Here is a 22,274-nt window from a genome sequence, read left to right as displayed (position 1 = left end):
GACAAGTATATTATTGTGTTATACATTTCAATTATTAGAGAAAAAAATCAATACCAGACAGCTGGTTATCACCAACCATGTTGTCGTTAAGTCGACATCTTCGGGGCGTCGGACTGCAAAAACTTCTCAAGAATTTTGTCGGACAATAAGATACTTTCATTTCAAATCTTATTACCAGACCCTCCCAGAAAAATCAGCTTGCTGGTTGTCACCAATCATAGTGTCACCAAATCGACATATTTGGCATGGGGGACAAACTCAAAATACCAACATTTTTGTCGGACAAATTTTTTGGGGGGTTTAAAAAAAATATATCTTTCATTTAAACTTAAAAAAAAGTGCTGGTCATAACATTCCATGTTTATGCCAGATTGACATGTTTTCCTGAAAATCACGGGATAACTTACCACTGTTGAATTTTCCTCATAGTCAAATCTTGGGAGATTCGTCAAACTTAAACTGCATGCAAAGTTACAGCTTACTGGTAATCATTTTTTTCTTTGTACGTGGGCCCGTGGACTATAAGGTAAGATCATATTCCGAGATTATGACTACACCTTTGCACAAATCGTACTGTAAAACTGAACAAAATCCAGCATTAAAAAGTAATGTGTATGCTGTAGATGCTGTAGCCGAGAGTACAGATTAGCCTTCCGGTTTTGCGTCCGGAAGTTTGGCCGTCTGGCAAATCGATTCGTGTATGCCCACCTGCTTCTGTGTGAGTTGTAACGGTAAGATAAACGTTACAACTGTTCGCTTTAGACAAACCGTACCTTTAAAATCCATACCTGGATTCCCATATTGTGCGCACATGGTTTAATTCCGGCCAAATATGCTGTGGCTATTGTGTATGTGTTGTGTATCGCACTTTGTTCATGGTTACTGTTTCCCAGTGCTGTTTCTAATACTTTCTAAAGTAAATATCTTGTATTATTTAGAACACTTTCCTTATTGTGGTAATAACATGTAGCAGGTCTTTACGAAAAATATCTCAAAGTAAACTGGAATAGCTGTCTGCATGCTTTATTTATGTGGACTTAATATTTAAAACTAGGAGGAAGGTTTCAAAAATGCCTGTCATTAACATCAAATGTTCCGTCAGTCAAAATAACATAAAATTTGCCACGTCAGGGAAAATTTCAGTACAATGGAAATAGAAGCAAAACTAGACGAAGATTTCCTCTTCTACCTTAATTTCACTAATACCTTCCTGAAAAGATTGCCGGACCCGCAGTTAGAACATAAATGCCGAGTACACTATTTACCGCTTTCTGCATACTTTCACGTGCATTAAATCGTTTTTGTTTTAAGATCTGGTTGTACAAGCTGTGCGGAGAGCCTTGCGAAGGCATCGACAGGAAGAGATGCCGTAACATCTACTTGGCCAACCTTCTGGTTTGCATGCAGAACGGGGTATTGGATCCGCCGTTTCTCCAGTCTCCTCACGACATCGATGTCATGAATGCTTCTGAGGTCTTTGGACCCATTCCTGACACTGTGGAGGTAAGATTGAAATTTTATTTTGTTGTTTTTTTTTAGTCGGTTGCGTACGTAGGTAATTGTTACATCATGTACTATAATTGTGACTTCATGCGCCCCTCCTAGAGAGCAAAGATTAGGCAGAGATTAGATCGGAAGCGCTCTGACTACTTTTAAGCTCTAGTTTCCGATCTATTCGCACGTTTCTGGTCATAAAAATAAGAAAAAGCAATTCAGAAAATGGCAGTCAGTTGTCAAATTTCGAGCTCTCCCGATCTTACGTACGCGCGCTCGGCAGGTTTTGAGCATGTTTGTAGGAATTTTTCACCTATTTCGCATAATTTTTTCGAAAAATTAGATTATACGTTTTGTAGTCTTCTACTTTTAAAATCCCACTGAAAAATTAAAATCAGACCACCTCCAACGCATCCAGAAATTTTGCAAAATAGTGCACCAAAAAATTCAAATTGCAATTCTGCCAAAACTAATAGTCCGACAGCGCCTGTTTTGTGCACATTTAAAATACACATAATTCACTACTTTTGTGCACAGGGTCAGCTCTACAACTTAAGAAATGCCGGAGTAATGAATTAAAAGAAACGCTAAATTTTCCGATTTTTCCGGGTTTTCTAATTTTATCCGATCGGATCGATCGACCTCTCGTTTTATTCGTATTTCGATTTACTACAAATTGTCTGTTTATAGCATTCAGATTGCTTCATTAGTTATAAGCAGAAAACTAACAAAAATGCGTTTTTTGCATAAAAATGTTTATAAAAAATTAATTCATGGTAAATTGGAGTAGGAAACCTATAAGCATAAATATCTAGAGACTGTCTTTTATATGATGGCACAGCCATTTACTACTAGTATTTTTGTCACAAACAAAACTTCTATTGATTGGCCTAAATATGTAGTGGTGGGTACTAAGATATTAAAAGGCATCATTTAGAAATTTAAAATGCAAAATGGGTTTATGTTTTATAGATTAATAGCTGGAATAAATCAAATATTAAGAACTATCAGGCTTTCTCTAGGCTGACATCTGAAAATTTAAATTTCCCGGTTTTGGTTCGTAGATGTTACAAATATTTTGTTGAACCGATATGCTTGAAACGGATTCACAAATTCTACTAACACTAACACAAAAGGTATTCATTATTAATTTTACAGTCGTCATTTCAATTGTATGTGCACTTTTTCTCAATCTTTGCTAGAGGGGTTTTCTAATAAGCACATAATCTGCTGAAGTAAAGCTCATCACTTAATTAAACAAGACGGGAATTCTAAACGTTTATTTCCTTTTTTGAATTTGTGAAATGTTGCTTTTTGACTTGTGTCAGTAACCCTGCACCAGGTTTTGGCCATATATCTAATAGTATATGGATGGAGTCAAAGCCGACTTTTGTCCCATATCCTCTCTCTCTACATTCCATCCATAGTATACTATATTAGATCTATGGTTTCGGCATGCTGATTTCAAAAGCCAAAGCTTATCCAGTCGTTGATTGATTTGTCGGTCTACTTGTGGCTGGTGATAAACTAGAAAATTAAAATAACATCACAACACTTTTAACTATTTAATACACATTTTAAAGTCACGTGACCATGGGACCAAACAAATTGAATGAATAGGGAATATTAGAAAGCATCTACAGTTAGTAAAGCCATCTAATTATACGCCCAAAAAATGTATGCTAACATTTTCATCAGATCATGTGGCTCATAATAATTCATGAACATTTGGTCTACTGGTTTACTGGTCTATTGGTTTTATAATATTCTTTGTTGAAGCGGCTTATGTTTATTTTATTTCAAAATATTTCTTCCACCGTTAAATTCTACTTATTGCCACATCCAAAACTAGTTACACATCTGAACATGAACGAGGATGAGGCAACTATAGAAAATCACGGATTGCGCTTCTCGAAAAGCATTTACTTTATGCAGTATGTAGTCGTATGGCTTTTGTTTGATTTTTGCCTTGCTTCGTTCCGATTAGTGCTCAGATGTACATTCGGCTTAGTAATTCATTAATTTTCTTTATAATATTATGAATAATGCATAAATATATTAATAAATTTATCCTGAACTGAGCAATGGTAACATTATCTTTGTATCTATAAAATAATATTAAAAAATACATACATCAATATTTTCTTTATTTAACCTGTTTAAGTTGTTTCTAAAATTGTCTCATGATGCAGATGTAGTTTTGATTTTTACAATCAAAATAAAATTTAGTTCTCTGAAGCCCTATTACTGCTAATAGGAAATGGACCATTGAACAGTTGTTTTTGAGAGAGTTCCATTTACGTCACTTTGGACTGCCTAGGTATTTCTGTCTGAAATATACCAGCAAGCCCTGTTTCTTTCTATCCATTTTAATATACCTACGATGAGTAATTAAAAAAATATATGTGCAGGTCAAGAGNGTATATCATCTATAAACTTCCGTGGATCCTCATATTCACTCCCTTCGTACGTGGGCATTATCAAGGTCACCTTTCTCTTTGCAGGCGTCTGTAATATATCCCCGAATTTAGAAAAGATTCGTTCTAGCGTTCCCATCACTCTTCTTTCCACGCTATTGATTACGTCATCACTGGTCATTGGTTCTTCAAAATTTGTCGGTTTGTTTGGGCACCACTGGGTTTTTTCTTTTACCCGATAATCCAGAACAGGAGTTTCGTCTCTATCCTCTTCTCCCATAGACAACATCTTGTCTATTGGACTTCGTCTATTTTGATTCGCCTGGGCGTCTCAGTCGGGAGAGCGTGGGTCGTAATCTCGCGGTCGTAGTTGGCGGCCCCACGTTGGGCGCCATGTCCTCCGCAAATCCTTCTTTCACCCATCGGGGTGAAATGAAGTTCCGTTATTGCGTGAGCGTCCAGCTGATCATCTAGGGCGAACGCTAGGAACTCCCCAGACGGCAGGGACTCCGTCTTGCCAAATTTTAGTAATAATCAGGCTTAACTTACGGTAATCTGGTACGGTTTCTTTGTTTGGTTTTTGAGAACGCAATCCCAGCAAGAAAAACGGCTGTCAAAAAAGTTTTGACACTTTTTATTGACAATAGTTAGTCTGACAAGTACACACAAAAAAAATTCAGAAACAATTTGATATTATTGAATTGTGATTCCAAATACCAAGTTTAGAGCACAGATTCGTGGTTTCCCAGTAGAAGCTGGGGAGCCTAAGACAAAGGTTTTTTATTAAGAACATGTAATTTTTAGACCTCTTTCAGGCATTTATGCTTTTTTTTCCAATTACGTAAGGATTTACAGACTTAGTTATAATATATTTTGACATATCGCCCATTGATATTGTCCAAAATACGTATAGCTATTTTAACTAAATATCACTAATTAGGCCGTGAGAGTCCTAATTACTCATGGACAATGTTATGTGGTAGGTCGTGACAATGGCAGATAGGTATAACGCCAAGCACTGCTCTCCCCTGCAATGACAAAGCGAAGTGAACAGCGTTCGACACCAAACTTATTATAGAATACCAAGCAAAAAATTATTTACGACTTACTGGACCAATACAGGTTTGCTTTGACGACCTGCGTGCCGCCGTCGATTCTACATCAGGCGGAATGGTCTACCAATACCGGACTCGCCCAATGGCTATTCGAGTATAAATTATGATACAGATAATGGCTAAAGCACAGAAAGAAATTTGAAGAGAAGTGCATACGGTCATGTGCTTTAAGATTCACAGGTTCCAATTGATATGGTAACAACTTATATTACGGACATAAGGCCGGTATACACGATGCAGTTAACCAGTAGGTATGCTTTCCAAATCGGAAGTCAAATTGTAACATTAGTGGCTACATTGGCCGGAAGGCCTACCCTGAACTATCGACCTCTCGAAAAACTGCCAGCGCTTGAAATTTTGTCTTCCAGCGCGTACAAGTATATGCCTGAGGGATGAGTACAAGCCGAAAGTTTCTGAATAGAAAGAAAGTAGTGTGACATTTCGTGTTATCGCATACTTATTTCTGTAAAAGAATGGCTGATATGTGAACTTAACAGAATTTATTGAGTTATATAGATCCCTGCCTAGCTTGTATGATTCAAACAGCTAGCAATATTTAAACAAATCTTTGACAATAAGTGCCCACAATAAGTTAGTTGAAAAACTGAAGACAGTAGATTCAGAAACAACGAAAGATATGCTGGTTAAAATAATTAATAACATGCACTTCTCGATGTATTAACATTTGTTTGATCCATTTTGGCAACAAAACATGTGCCACCATAATTAATAGTCCACGGGCCCTCGTACAAAGAAAAAAATGATTACCAGCAAGCTGTAACTTTGCGTGCAGTTTAAGTTTGACGAATCTCCCAAGATTTGACTATGAGGAAAATTCAACAGTGGTAAGTTTTCCCGTGATTTTCAGGAAAACATGTCAATCTGGCATAAACATGGAATGTTATGAGCAGCACTTTTTTTAAGTTGAAATGAAAGATATATATTTTTGAACCCCCCCAAATTGTTTGTCCGACAAAAATGTTGGTATTTTAAGTTTGTCCCCCACCCCAAATATGTCGATTTGGTGACATTATGATTGGTGACAACCAGCAAGGGGATTTTTCTGGGAGGGTTTGGTAATAAGATTTGAAAACAAAGTATCTTATTGTCCGACAAAATTCTTGAGAAGTTTTTGCAGTCCGACGCCCCGACAGTTACCATTTTGTATAAAATAAAATGTACATATACCTAAGTCTTTTGAACAAAGAAATCATTTTGATGGAGATTAATTAAAATAGTTGGACATAATTATTTATGAATTTCAATTTCTGTTGCTCCTGTTAACAAGATAATTTTCTTATTTATTCTTCTTTATTTTTTTATTAAAAAATTAATTATTTTATAGCGGAACGAACATTGGGTACAACAAAAATAGTTATTTTTCCCATTTTTAAGGCAAATTTTCCAATCTTTTTGGCGGACAAGTATATTATTGTGTTATACAGAGAGATCGAGAATGATTGACCGGATTCTGAACGTACCCTGACTCAATTGCTATCAAAACTGATTTCCGTTTGCTAAAATTACTTTTTTTTCCGTGCGATTTCATGGTGTTCTGTGGCGATTTCACAGAATGACGTTNGGCTGGTGATAAACTAGAAAATTAAAATAACATCACAACACTTTTAACTATTTAATACACATTTTAAAGTCACGTGACCATGGGACCAAACAAATTGAATGAATAGGGAATATTAGAAAGCATCTACAGTTAGTAAAGCCATCTAATTATACGCCCAAAAAATGTATGCTAACATTTACTGGTCTATTGGTTTTATAATATTCTTTGTTGAAGCGGCTTATGTTTATTTTATTTCAAAATATTTCTTCCACCGTTAAATTCTACTTATTGCCACATCCAAAACTAGTTACACATCTGAACATGAACGAGGATGAGGCAACTATAGAAAATCACGGATTGCGCTTCTCGAAAAGCATTTACTTTATGCAGTATGCAGTCGTATGGCTTTTGTTTGATTTTTGCCTTGCTTCGTTCCGATTAGTGCTCGGATGTACATTCGGCTTAGTAATTCATTAATTTTCTTTATAATATTATGAATAATGCATAAATATATTAATAAATTTATCCTGAACTGAGCAATGGTAACATTATCTTTGTATCTATAAAATAATATTAAAAAATACATACATCAATATTTTCTTTATTTAACCTGTTTAAGTTGTTTCTAAAATTGTCTCATGATGCAGATGTAGTTTTGATTTTTACAATCAAAATAAAATTTAGTTCTCTGAAGCCCTATTACTGCTAATAGGAAATGGACCATTGAACAGTTGTTTTTGAGAGAGTTCCATTTACGTCACTTTGGACTGCCTAGGTATTTCTGTCTGAAATATACCAGCAAGCCCTGTTTCTTCCTATCCATTTTAATATACCTACGATGAGTAATTAAAAAAATATATGTGCAGGTCAAGAGTAATAAGTATGCAGATGAGAAACAGGAGTAGATATGCAAATGCGGAAGTGAGAACACATGAGTGCGAGTGTAACGCCATTTGCTCGAATGGTGTACAGCTTGACCACACACATCTTGTCCGCGAGATCAAGAAGAGATTCAGACTGAGAATGAGCTCCCATGCTAGTCTGGAAACGTTGCCACTGCGCATCTGAAACTCGCGGATAATATGAATTTAGTCAAGGTGTACAGGCCGTATGTTCTATACACCTCCGGCATAATATAAATTGCCCGAAGCACGCTAAATTTAAATTAAGTAGAGCTAATATAATCTAATTATATCTAGTATATAACTGTTCAAGAAAATATGGTTTTGCTATAAATGCACACAAAATAAAGATTATAAATCAACAGTCACTTCTGCTGTTGTCATTTTGTACGTTTATGGTAAGTGCGCAATTGCTTCATGCAGCTTTCCCTATAGAAAGCTGTTCGACTTTTCAAACATGCTGATATTTTTATGTCCATTTGTCGGAAGTAAATAATGAAAAAAATTCTTCGCACAGATTTTCAACAATCTAAACTGAAGTCTACGTCTTGAAATGACTAAGTATTTCATAGCTGTTCCGGATGATATGGAGGAAGTCTTTTAGGAGCTTGTCAATGATGTAAGTTTTAATTGTTGACTTAATTAAACTTTATAATTCGGATAAAGCATATTTTCAGTTATAGGAACGTTTCTACGGGTTATCCATTTCTTCATGACTTCCTTCGTTGAATCCATTTTAGGTCATTTGTCACTGAATTTGAATGTTGTGGTATTGAGCGTCGCTCCTGGGTAGGAAGTTAGATATAAATTCTTCTTCCAAGCATTTTTTTTATAATTTTCGAAGTTTGCATTGGATACAAATCTTTTTTGGCGTTCAGTACTATCAGTTTCTGCCCCTCCGAGATCAACTAATGTAAGCGTTCATTTCAAGCTTTATTTTGCGTAGGTATGCGAGGAGTGAACGTTTCCCCAAAAACCCCGAGGTAACGAGTTTCGGTTAAGTTTATAACGAATTGTCACAAAACTCCAGGAGACGACATAGAAACCGGCCACCCTGAGCACTAGGTACCTCGGAGACCGTTGCCCTCGTGATATTCGTGTTCAGCGACCTCAAAACCCCGAGGTAACGAGTTTCGGCTAAGTTTATAACAAATTTCCACAAAACTCCAGGGGACGACGTGGAAACCGGCCACCTTGGGCATTCGGAGACCGTTGCCGTCATGATATTCGTGTTCAGCGACCCCAAAAACCTCCGAGTGGTAAAATTGAACTCATTACCATCAATATTTTCCAAGTTATAAATTTTTCATTTTTTAACTCTTCGAGTGCAATTTTAAAAATGCATTTTTCTTATGCACCGATGCAATTTTCATTTCTCATTGATCACATAGAGTCACAAACTTTCTGGACGCACTAACGAATCGAATGCAAAAAACCGCATCACGATCCGTCTTAATGCACAGATTTCGGAGGTTCAGTGCTTCATTTCCTCGACTATTAGATGCCTATTCAAGATCGGGGCGAGAGCGCCACAAAAATACATTGCAACCAGCCTTCTGATTCATACCTAACAGAGTCGCATCCAAGTAGCTATATTTTTACTAAGGTACGCCTACTTATTGTTATAATTTATTGTATACATTGCATATTTATTTACAAAACTACAACTTTCTGGACGCTCTAACGAATCGAATGCAAAAAACCGCATCACGATCCATCTTACTGCACAGATTTCGGAGGTAAGGCCGTTTTTAGTGCTTTATTTCGTCGACTATAAAGGCTAGTCCAACTCACTTGCAATCAAGTATAATCGTATGAACTAAGATTTCAAACAAGTTCAAATCAGTGGTTGTGTTCATGAATGACTGTTCATTTAAGAAATAGTGAGGACTCACATTTGTATAATGAAAACATATTTTGTGATTTTTTGCATCATAACAATAGTTTAAAATCCACCAAAACCAAACAAACTTAACCTCTATTTACTGAAACAATCACATCCATCTGTGACAACAAAGAACGTAGGCAGCGATGCTAGTCACTATACAGGGTGTTTTTGAATGGAGTAGCATAAATGATACCAGTGAATCTACATTTCAAAAGAACACGATCTGCAAAAAATCGCCTTAGTAAAATATTCACACCTGAAGAGATATGGGCCATCAAAGTTTCCAAAAAAATTATGAAAATTGGCTGTAATTTGAAAACCGAACGAGGTACAAATAACAAATTTTTTACAGGTTGTTTACTAATACAGATGCGAGTTTTCAACTATTTTTCGAAAATTTTAACCCCTCGAAAGGGGTTGAAATAACCACCCCTCAAGCCATTTTTTGCCATAACTTTTATATTTCGTAAAAACTCGATATCCAAAAATACGCATTAGATAAACTGGTTCTTTTAGAAACTTTTACCTCTCTAGCAATTTTCCTTTAAAACTTTTCGTTTATTAATAAAAAAATAAAATGTATTACCATTCACCTCACACCGTATATGATTGCAATCAATCAAAGAAAAACTAAGTGTGCTGCTGTCATGCCAGTTGTCACAATTAACTCTTCTGTAAGTTGTCACTGTTATCAGCTAAATACTTTTTGGGTGTAAATTAACAAGAATTATGCCAAATTTTACTAATGATGAATATGTGGACATGCTACAAGTGTATTTTGAATGTCGCAAAAACTGTGCTGCGGCAACAAGAGCGTATAATGAGAGATATCCAAATCGTCAAGTTCCCCACAGACAAACTTTTTCGGCGGTAGAACGAAGACTTCGGGAAACTGGAAAAATACAGCCGCATATTGAGGGTACCGGCCGAAGACCTACTGTTCGTACTATTTATCTTGAGGATGCAGTACTTGAAGAGTTTGACGAAAATCGTCAGACTAGTACGAGAAAAACAGCAATGCACTTAAATGTGTCCCATAGTGTTGTTTGGAATATTGTCCATGATAATTTATTATATCCTTTTCACCACCGGCCAGTTCAAGCTCTACTTGAACCAGACATGCATAAGCGAGTTGTTTTTTGCGAATCGTATCTTAATATTCTAAGAAATAATTTGAATTTTGCCTCAAAGATACTTTTCACAGATGAAGCAACTTTTCAAAGACATGGTTTAACCAATATGCACAATCTTCATTCCTGGGCTCATGAAAATCCTCACGAAGTATCTATGACAACATTTCAACATAATTTTAGTTTAAACATTTGGGCAGGAATTGTAGAAAATGTGCTTGTCGGCCCTTTTGTTTTACCTCATCGACTTGGTGCTGTTGAATATTTGCAGTTCTTAAATGAGCATCTACCACCACTTCTGGAGGAAGTACCATTAAATGTACGTCAGGCCATGTGGTACATGCATGACGGGGCTCCTGCTCACAGCACTGTAGTAGTTAGGCGGTGGCTTAATTTAAATTACCCGAATCGTTGGATAGGTCGCGGCAATGAGGCACCTATCTCTTGGCCTGCACGTTCTCCCGATCTAACGCCCATGGATTTTTTCTTTTGGGGACATATAAAAAGTATTGTTTATGCGACCCCAGTTGACAGTGTTGAAGAGCTACAGGAAAGAATATTCGCGGCGGCTGATGAGATTCGCAACAATCCCATAATTTTTGCTCGAGTCCGTAACAACTTTGATAAACGTGTTAGGTTGTGTTTAGAAAGAAATGGCAATTATTTTGAAAATGTCCTTTAACTAAGTTTTTTGTTTTTTCTCTTTTTGATAATAAATTATTTCTTAGTTTCGTTTTCATTGTACTTCTATTTAATAAAAGTTTCTGCGACATTCAAACAGTTATTTGTGCAACTACTGTAAAGAGTGTGTATTTGTTGTACGATGCATGAAGTTTGCAGCTCGAGACGAAGTTGAGAGCTGCAATCATGTTAAGTGCAACAAATATGCTTTTTGCACATGTTGCACGCAACATTTTTTCTACGATTGTTTTTATTTCAAATTTTATTTAACAGTATTTTACATAATATTAAAATTTTAACTGACAACTGGAAATTAATTGCGCAAATTGTCAATGTCAGACGTTAGGTACTTATGGATATGCTTAGATTAAACTTGTAATCAATATTTTTTTTGTACTACTGTAAAAAAAGTTAAACTTTTGGCACAGTAGGTAGTGCAATAAGTAGTAAATTTTGCACGATCGTAGAAAAAAACACTTGTAGCATGTCCACATATTCATCATTAGTAAAATTTGGCATAATTCTTGTTAATTTACACCCAAAAAGTATTTAGCTGATAACAGTGACAACTTACAGAAGAGTTAATTGTGACAACTGGCATGACAGCAGCACACTTAGTTTTTCTTTGATTGATTGCAATCATATACGGTGTGAGGTGAATGGTAATACATTTTATTTTTTTATTAATAAACGAAAAGTTTTAAAGGAAAATTGCTAGAGAGGTAAAAGTTTCTAAAAGAACCAGTTTATCTAATGCGTATTTTTGGATATCGAGTTTTTACGAAATATAAAAGTTATGGCAAAAAATGGCTTGAGGGGTGGTTATTTCAACCCCTTTCGAGGGGTTAAAATTTTCGAGAAATAGTTGAAAACTCGCATCTGTATTAGTAAACAACCTGTAAAAATTTGTTATTTGTACCTCATTCGGTTTTCAAATTACAGCCAATTTTCATAATATTTTTTGAAACTTTGATGGCCCATAGCTCTTCAGGGGTGAACATTTTACTAAAGCGATTTTTTGCAGATCGTGTTCTTTTGAAATGTAGATTCACTGGCATCATTTATGCTACTTCATTCAAAAACACCCTGTATATTAAGCGCGCAACGAACGATAATATGTCTGTCTCTTTTTCATTCATCAGGGACAATTAATAATCTATCATTCGCACAACACATGAAGGCGATTGGTTGTCTTTTCCTATCATTAGTTAATTCACGTTGATCAATATTGAACATTTGTCTTTTATATTGATGTATGTTGATGGCGTGATTGTAAACTGTCTGATGAAATCTATCCTATGATTTTATGGCGATTTAAAAACGATTTGATGGAAAAACAATGAAAGCCTTAGAAACCTACCCTTTATACTGGGTGTTAATGAACTTANATTGAACATTTGTTTTTTATATTGATGTATGTTGATGGCGTGATTGTAAACTGTCTGATGAAATCTATCCTATGATTTTATGGCGATTTAAAAACGATTTGATGGAAAAACAATGAAAACCTTAGAAACCTACCCTTTATACTGGGTGTTAATGAACTTATGTCAAAATGAGGTAAATACACGGATTTGTGTTGAGTAAAATGTAATTTTGAAATCGGACTTATCTCAACATTGCAAGGAGCCACCTTTTGAGAAGTGCTGATTTTCATAGTTGTTTGATGTATCCACCATTTGCTTGCACATAAGCTTCAGTGCGACGTATCCAATTCACTCGTATGCGTTGTAACATTGCCACGTCCTCTCGAATCGTATTATAAGCTTCGGTAATACGATGTCGCAGTTGGTCGATGTCATGAACTTCCGTGGAATACACAACATTTTTCACATATCCCCACAAAAAGAAGTCTAAAGGGGTAAGGTCCGGGGACCGGGGGGCCATCTAACTAGGCTGCCTCGGCATATCCAGCGATCGGGAAAAGTAATGTCTGGAAAATCGCGCACTCCCCGAATAAAGTGAACGGGAGCTTCGTCATGCAGTAACCACATATTTTGCCGAACATTTAAGGGCGCGTCTTCCAATAAATCCGGCAGGCGATTTTGCAAGAAATCTAGATATGAAGCACCGTCTAAACGTCTAGGTTATTCAAAAGGTCCTATTAAAGTGTCATTAATGATACCGGCCTACATGTTCACTGAAAACTGTTGCTGAAAGGGACCGCGACGTATTTCGCGTGGATTTTCAATAGTCCAGTGGTGAGTGATGTGGACGTACACCATTTCGACTGAAACATGCTTCATCTGTAACAAGTATTTGCGCTGTAAATTGAGGATTTCTTGCATGTTCCTGAAGCAACCGTTCACAAAACCTCAATGTAGTGGAAAATCCTCAGGAGTAAGCACTTGACACACGTTGAATATGAAATGGGTACAACTGAGCTTCTCGTAATGTCCGCCACACAACAGGATGCGAAATATTTACTTACTGTGCAATATTTCTGGTGCTACGATGCGGATCTTCTTCGACGAGATCTAAAATCATCTCCTCGATATTTAAGATTCCTAGTGGTTGCCCTAGACTACCGTCACGACTTTGACGCGGTTGTACTTCACCGATGTTCAAAACTCTTTGCGCTATAGCAACAAATGTTCGCCGTGCGAGGGCACATCGTTCTTGCACCGTATACTTGACAAGCTCTGTGGGAATTTTCGTTTGCTTCGCCATAAATTAAAAGTATACCATAATATTCGCGATTGCTAAATAAATGCGCCATTTTCAAAAGAAAAATTGGAAATACGGCTACTAAATGTACTCTCGAAAAACGACACAGCAATCATCACAACAATATATTACAAACTGACTTTCGAATATAGTCCGGCGTCCCTTCAAATTCGTAAAAAATGTTACAGAATTTTTTGTAAGTACTCGCCGCTATAAAATATATGTATGTCAGCAGTTCCAAAACAGTTTTAAACACATTTTTAATTAGCTTTATTCGCTATGACGGAAACTTCCGATACAAGTTTGTGTCATCAGTTAAGTCAGTTTTTCCTCCTTTTTCACCTCTTTAAATTTTTGACATAAGTTCATTAACACCCTGTATATTTTGATTACAATAAACGTGTGAAAAAAAAATCCATACAATACAAAATCCTGATATGTACATCACATCCTCTTAATGGTTAGAAAACTCGATGCGTACTTTGTAGTTAATTCTTTGCCCATTTTTTGTGAACAGAATTAAGCCTTCTTTATTCTGCCCAATATAGATGCAAATGGGACTAACGCTGTACAGTTGGCGCCACCCAAATGTGAACGGATTTTGGTTGTTATGGAAATTTCATTTGGATTTTATTGTAGTAAATCAAACTCTTCTTAGTGGCGTAACACAGAGAGGGTATTCTGATGGATAAATTCGACCAAGGCATTGTTTTCCGCGTCACTGGAAACCTTCCCGACACCTTGCCTGATAGATCTTTGTAATTATTGTTCTCGCCAGCGTTATTTAATATAAAATATACAACTCTTACTGACATTTAAATCAGCAGCCACTTCACTCAAAGACCAATTATCTTCTAATTTAGTTACAGCCCTTGTTCTTTGCGCCTCAGTTAAATGCTCCTGCATATTTCACGTTACTTGTTTACATTTCATTATGTTTGCTCTAAGTGACATATATTTGACAACTATTGAATTTTACGACGACCATGATTTTTAGTTTAAATTACACGGTACAATATTGCCATTCACATTTGGGTGGCGCCGACTGTACCTCGTTGATGAATTTAAATATTTCGAATTTGATTATTTTCGTGTCTAAATATTTACTTAGTAATTGAATTTTTAGGCACCCGAATGGTTGAACGACACGGAATATAAAGTGAGTCCTGAGGAAACGTCTGATAAACAGGGCAGAACCTATATCGCTACTAGAACATTGCCGAACGGACAAGGCGCCTTTGCGTACATTGGAGTGTCATTGACGAACGAGGAACCCATGTGGATTGGCGCTGGGGAAGGGTGATTGTTTAGTTATTATAATAATTATTGGTAGTAGTATCATTTATCAAGATAATAGAGCGTCACTTATCTTGAAGTTGAAATTCGTTGAATCAGATTCAAAATGTATTTTTTGCACGCTCTGGTGATTTGACACCTTTACTGAATCTGTCGAGACATTTGTAAGTGACGTTTACAAATTAGCGATCGGTAAGTGACTACTTACCAATCAGGAGACGGTAAGTAATCTAATAAATGTAAAATTTTAAAAATCACCTTTTATTAAAGATAAAGTTAAAATTACAATTTGAACAATTATTATTTGAGCAATAGAATTCGGGTTTAAAACAACGTTCTCCTCTGATCATGCTACAGTTGCTGCACATTTTGTAATAACATTCTGGGCTGCGATTTTTTGCACAGTTTACTCTTTAAATTTAAACAATAATATATTTTGAAAAATTATTACACAATAGTCTTAGGAAACAACTTTGTCTTTCGATTGTTTTTTTATTTGGGCCGCTATGTTTATTTATTTTATAAATAAGTGATATGGACCGAGCGCAAAAAAAAAGAAAATTTTAATAAAATATCACAAATATCTCATACAAAGACTATTGTCGTTCTCAAATTGAGTTAATAGTCAAATATAGAGTATTTATTTGTTTTCAAAGATATTAGAGTAATTTGAGAATGAACATTTTGATAACGAAAAAAGACATCGTTCTTCGCAACGTAAACTGTTGAAATGATTATTGCAGGTCTTTTGATCAAAAACTGAAAGAGAAATATTCGGAAATGGTGCCTCCAGTGTACGAGATGGAGAAAATTCTGGCGAAAAGGAAGGATCCTGCGGAGAGAATGAGGGTTCTCACTTTTTATGATGTCCTGCTGCAGAATATTGCCGATGAATTAGATGGTATAAATATAAAACATTACTTTCTTTTGAGCTTAAAACATCATTGTGATAAGCAGTTTGATAGATCACGAATACATTATTAGAGAGAACAACAAAGGGGGCGACATGTAGCGTGAAGCTCTCAATTGCAGTTTTTGACCATATTCTTCAATTGCTTAAAAAAGAGTTTACTTTTAACATGGAGAACGGCAGCAAAATAAAAAAATATTATTCAGTGCCACATTGTAACAATTACCTACGTGCATCACTTTATTTTCCTAAGGGGAAAAGACTTACAAAGTAAGGAAGAAAATCAAATTAAAGATTGACAAATATAATAATAATGTCAAAATAATCCATACACTTTTGCAGAGAAAATACTATTCTGTTTTACATCCAAATACACACTTGTGCCACTATTTTGGCAATTCCTCTACCTTCCCTAAAAATAGTTTTATATCATGTGGGAATCCGATTTTTATTTTTCAATAGGTTTGATGAAAATATGTAACACGTATATCGTTAATTTTTTGGTTTTGATAATGTCATGCAAAGTGGTTGTCTATATATGATATATTAGTACCACAGTAATTGTAAAGGCAAATCCACAATTGACTTTGATACACATATCATTTTAGCTTACGTTTTGTTAATAGGGTATTTGTGTTGGCGTTCGTTGCAATTATATCCAGTGCAAGTGCATTGTTATTTTATACTTAAAACACTTTTCATCAGTTTTGGCAGGGCCATCTGTACAGAAGGATGTGACGGCTACGGAATTCCAGAATTTTATTTAATGAAAATTGCTACTCTTTTCCAGGATTCTGCCTCTATCACGGAGAACTTATCCACTCTCTATCAGTGTATCAATATGCCATCATTTATTATATCGCAGAATTCCAATGAAACAGGAAGAAGCAATTTTGACATTTACTGACTTTATTTTATAAATACTTTAAGTTTATGTAACATTATTGCAAATAATCCACTTATGCTAGGGCTTTTAGTAATAATTCTCTTTTATTGATTTTTGGATTCTTAACATTTATAGTTCATCATGTAGCTCTTTTTTTTACTTCTCGATAAAAACTCCATATGGAAAATTGCCCATTTTTCATGTTCGATTAGTTTGCCCCCTGAATCAAACCCTAAAAGCACAAGTATACACCCTTTTGTGAGGTTAACAACTGCATTTCAGCTGTTGCAGTTGTAGTTGCAATTAGTCTTCTTTCTTCCTCAACATAATTTCAATGTATTACACATAAGTATAAGACAAGTTAAAATATGGTTGTCTATCTTAAATGGATTAATTCCTTCAGAATGGACAGATAGTACCGTACAATTGGCCCTGTTACGGATTAATTCCTCTAAAATCACGATGGAGTGGAATATTAAAGGAAGATAAGGGCAGAGGTCAAACATCTATTATGTCAAAATAGAGAATATAATACATACTACTTATACCACACTAATCATAATAATTCACACAATGAAATTATGATTACGACGATGACACTGTGTGTCTGGACGAAGCGAATCGATGAAGCAGAAACTATGTGCTCCTCTAAAACATCCCAGAAATGAAAAAGACATTTGGATAGGTACTTTTTACACGTTGTTTTATATTTTTCATTAATTAATTGGAGACATGTTTAGGAATTACTTTCTTACGCATTATATGCGTTAGTGGTCTGTAGAGAATTGCAAGTGAAGTCCGGCTCAAAAGAATAATTGTCAACTTTGAGATATATAAAAAATCTATAATTATATCTTCATAATATTTTGGAGGGATTGATATTTTGGGACATTTTATAACAGGTAAAGGACCGAGCGATTCGTGGATAAAGATGATCCCAAATGTGTTAGTCCACATTTCCATACTTCAGTAGGGATATATAAAAAATCTATAATTATNATATTTTGTTTATAACACGTTTTTGAACAATATTCCGCAGAGAAACTTCTAATAGTATTTTTTTTCCGACAAAAAGCTATAATGACTGGCCTAGTAGTAGCACACCCCTTTATAAACCCATGCTGATGTATAGTCAACGTTCTGTTGACATGATGATATAACCGATTGTGTAGTTAATGTCTTGGCTTAAGTAGTTACGTTCTATCAGAACATATTGCAGTATGTTATAACTAATTTTTTGGAATATTTTGGTGACATTTCTGCAAGCAACTTGTTGAGTTATTTGTAATTTAGACAAAATGACAATATGATCAGATTGACCGATTGGAGGCACTGAAGTAAATTTCCGTCATTAATTAATAGGAGGCCAAGTAAAGATATGTTGTTTGGATGAAATGGTTTGGAGAGTTTAGTAATGTTGACAAAAATTTGTGTTTAGAATCATGTTGACGAATAGGGACTACGAGTTATTATTATTTCCATCAAGTTTTGGAAGACACGCCGAATCTAGTTGTTCGTAGAAACGATCTAGTGGAATATGATATAAAAATTACCATGTAAACGTAACGCACATTTAAACTTGTGATCCAGGCACAAAATCGACTGATTTTAGATTCACATTTCTGGCGCGAGTAGAACGTACCTACACTCCAAAATTTTGGAAAAAAAATGTCAATGTAAACGGTCAATCCCTAATCCTCTGTCTTTCACAGGTAAAGAAATTGCGGAGAACGATACCGTGGAGGGCCTTCTGACTCAGCTGGTGCACGACCTCACCGAGAAGGGTATGTACCAGGAATTCGAGCAGCTGGAGGAGTCCCAGAGAAGGGTCGAGCTACTACTGCTACTATTTGATCGAGTGAAGACGCGTAGGGACAAGGTGGGCTATGTTCAGAATTTCACTGCAATATTGGTAGTCATCTTTGTTGATTTTCCAATTAGGTAGCGAAAAGAGAGGAATTGCTAGATGAGTTAGAAGACAAGATGTTGCCCAGGTCGATGTTAGAGTTCTCGGACGCTGCACCCGAAGATAAGTATGAGTTCCCGGCAGCTATGTGGGAGCAAGCCATCGACAAAATCCCCACTAAGAAGCAGATGGAACGATTACAGACCGCCTATCCCGTCATACTCATAGAAAAGTGAGTAAATCATAGTATTTTTCCCGTATCTATTGGAACTACCTTTATTATTCTATTCTATTTATTCTGTTCATTTTCTGAATTTATTTGTAAAAAAATAAGCCTTTCCGCTAATCAAGAGTTCATTTCCAAATATCGGATCCGATTGTAATGTTCTCAAACTAAATAACTACAATGCGCAAAATTTAAGGAAATGATTTCTCGCCGAAAAGCAAGTCTTTCATGTAAAATAAAATCTCTGCCACCTCTCTATGGATTTACGGTTTTTTAAATGGGGACAAAACATATATAGTTTTTCTTTCTTTCTATTAAGTATGGAGAAAGTTACAAATGTGAAATTCGGAATGGTTTCTCTACTATTGAAAATTTCTTCCGTAACTTTTCTTCTATTGTCAATACTTTATTATTTTATTTAAGGAAAAAATAAAAACTAAATTTTTCCTTCAGCGTTTGAAAAGCCAAAACCCTGCAGGGAGGGGGTAGAAATAGTTTTTTTATATAAAAGGCTCCTCTTAATTCTTAACGACGAATCACCTTAATTCTTCGCGCTTATTTATTTACAGTCAAATAAATGTTATATTATAATGTCGAATGTAGAAAATATAATACTACTTATATTTTATATAGTATATACCTATGGTTGTCATTTAAACATGTTTGACCATCTTGTAATAAATTCCATGGTCCTATACTTGATTTCTATGAGATTAATTTCGGATGCATGTGAATTATAATATTATCATTCGTATGAATTAAAATATTTTCGGATATCGTACATCGGAACTCGGATGCATAGGACACCGGCCTATACTCGTGCTGTGTAAGTACAGTTATTAAAATTACAATCGTTAACATTCTTCTTTATTTATCTACAATTTCAATGGCTACAGAAGGATTTGTGAAAGCTGCTTCTAATAATTTACCAAAAATAGACATTTTTATGGTAATGAATTCGTTAAAAGTGATTATTGTTTTAATGCACCTCTAAGGTTAGAGGAGTAAAAGAGACGTCTTTTTACTACATCTTGTATTTGTCATTTTATAAATGCAGAAACCTCAGGGGCACTTGTCGCTCTCTTTCCACATTGTTGATCTTCAGAAATATGTGGTACCACATCCTGTTTTAGTTTGATTTTTCCACCTATTAGTTTGAAACGCATAGTTTTCCATGTTTCCAAGAGTTTTAAGCATCTTGTAAAAATTATTATGAAATTACCTACTTACAATACAGTAATCTTCACAACATAGGAAACTACTTCGTGATTTGGGTATATCTCTTCTAACTGCTTTAAACCACTTTCTAGAATAGTCCGTTGGTACAGTTATAAAATGTTTATTTGGATTATTTATTGAAGTATTTGTACAAGATGGTACAAAACACCACTTGTAAAATTTATTTGTTGCAGCCATCTTAATCAGTTCACACTACAGTGGCTCATAGAGTCACTGTAGTTCACATTATATATAGAATGCTTGCGCCACAAAATATGAAAAAAAGATCTTGCGGATACGTTGACATTGATAATACTACTTTGTTACGTCATCATCGAGTTATGCAACTCATAATATACCACGCAAATATGTTTTCGCGGCAAATTTTACGGCTTTAATTTGGAGATAAAATTGCGTCCAAAATAGATGAAAAATAATTAAAAAATATAAGTACATGGTGTCATAGCTCTAGAAGCACTCTATATTATTTTTGAAAAAAGTGATGAATCCCTATTTATAAAATACATTATGGAACAGGTTCCTGAAGTGTCTATCAAGCCATAAGGAGGAGATAGCCTGGAGAATGCAGAGGAGACACGAAAATATCGTAGGTCAAATGAAAAAGGAATTGCGAAAAGAAGGCGAGAAGAAGAAAAAGTTGGCGGAGGTAGGTGCCTTATTTTCCTTTAATTTACAAATTGGAGCTGAAAGAGGTAAAACCAAAAATATACAATGTGTCCCCGGATAAGCGAAGCAAATGAGATAGAAAATGTTGGTATTGAAAATGTTGGCCTTTTGGGATTCAGCCCTGCTTCCTAACCAATGATATTATGGGAAGCAACTGCTGTGCGAGCTACATATCACGACCAACATTGAATTTCTCCCAATTATGCAGTAAACAGGCTGCAATATGACTAAACATAGTTCTTATTAGTAGTGGGTAAATGAGAGCGCAGATAAAATTTGAAATGTGAGGTTATGTCCGCAAGGTCGTTGATCTCTATACGCATATAGTTACCAGATGTTGATGACGTCATATCTAAAAATGGAACATGACGTCACTTCTAAAAACAGAATATTTCTAAGAATTAACATTATGAAAGGGTTGGATAATCGTAACGGGGATTAATGCCTAAAATTAAATAGCATGGAACAATAGTTATGAATACATAGTATTACATTATACCATTCGTATGGTGTTGCTTCTAAAAAAAGTACACATAACCCAGGATATATCATCCATCGGCCTTATAACTACACGTGCAGTGTTTAATTTGTAAATAAAAAAAATCCTTAATGTTTATTGTGATATAGGTCAGTCTACCATGGGAATATATAGAAATACATAATTGCCATATGTATTTTAATATCTTCATGACCCGAATAAAGAGGTTGTTGATACGCGTATGCACAAATTAAATAATTGTCAAGTGGGCAGCAAATGCAGGGTTTAATTTGTAAATCAAAAAATCCATCAATATCTAGTGTGACGTAGGCCAGGTTTCTGTTGGAAGATAGAGACAAATAATTGCCATACGGATTCTAAAGTAACTTGCCCGGTGTTTTCTTAATATGAATTGCGTTTTATTCGGTTAATATCAGAGGCATACAAAACGTAAAATTTTAAAATTCATTAATTTAGTTAAACCTTTGCTTCTAAATTACCTCTTTTCTAATTAGTAGAGTTCGGGACTCAGTCGTATGATCATAGACATTACGTCGGCCTTTCGCTATAGCGCCCCATACGAAACCGGTAATAAAGCAGTTATTGGTTTCGCGTTTGCAGTGGCGGCTCGTGACATTGAGGATAGGTGAAGCATATTGACTAAAAAGAAAAAAAAAGCGCCGCAAGCGAAAATTTTCAAACTTTCGAGGTCAAACGCCTTTAAATGAATTTGGAAATTTTTATTTGTATTTGCAGTATTTCCGAAAAACTGATGTTCGCGAGAAGGATTTTCATTTTAGGATTTTATAAAA

At 35.4% G+C, this 22,274-nt stretch overlaps 1 protein-coding gene across 1 annotated transcript in view; it reads left to right on the top strand.

Moving 5' to 3' along the window:
• Positions 1-22,274, top strand: part of LOC108908153 — a 146,607-nt gene that overhangs the window by 119,778 nt on the left and 4,555 nt on the right. The window contains exons 2-7 of the mRNA XM_018712087.2: positions 1,312-1,503; positions 14,982-15,154; positions 15,895-16,052; positions 18,660-18,826; positions 18,889-19,085; positions 20,835-20,964. Coding sequence (XP_018567603.1) covers positions 1,402-1,503; positions 14,982-15,154; positions 15,895-16,052; positions 18,660-18,826; positions 18,889-19,085; positions 20,835-20,964 — 927 coding nt within the window. The 5' untranslated portion in view covers positions 1,312-1,401. The remainder of the gene's footprint in view (positions 1-1,311; positions 1,504-14,981; positions 15,155-15,894; positions 16,053-18,659; positions 18,827-18,888; positions 19,086-20,834; positions 20,965-22,274) is intronic.

The sequence above is a fragment of the Anoplophora glabripennis genome, unplaced genomic scaffold (assembly GCF_000390285.2).
Source record: "Anoplophora glabripennis isolate ALB-LARVAE unplaced genomic scaffold, Agla_2.0 scaffold429, whole genome shotgun sequence".
In the NCBI taxonomy this organism is placed as follows: Eukaryota; Metazoa; Arthropoda; class Insecta; order Coleoptera; family Cerambycidae; genus Anoplophora; species Anoplophora glabripennis.
This window is presented reverse-complemented; position numbering and strand designations above follow the sequence as displayed.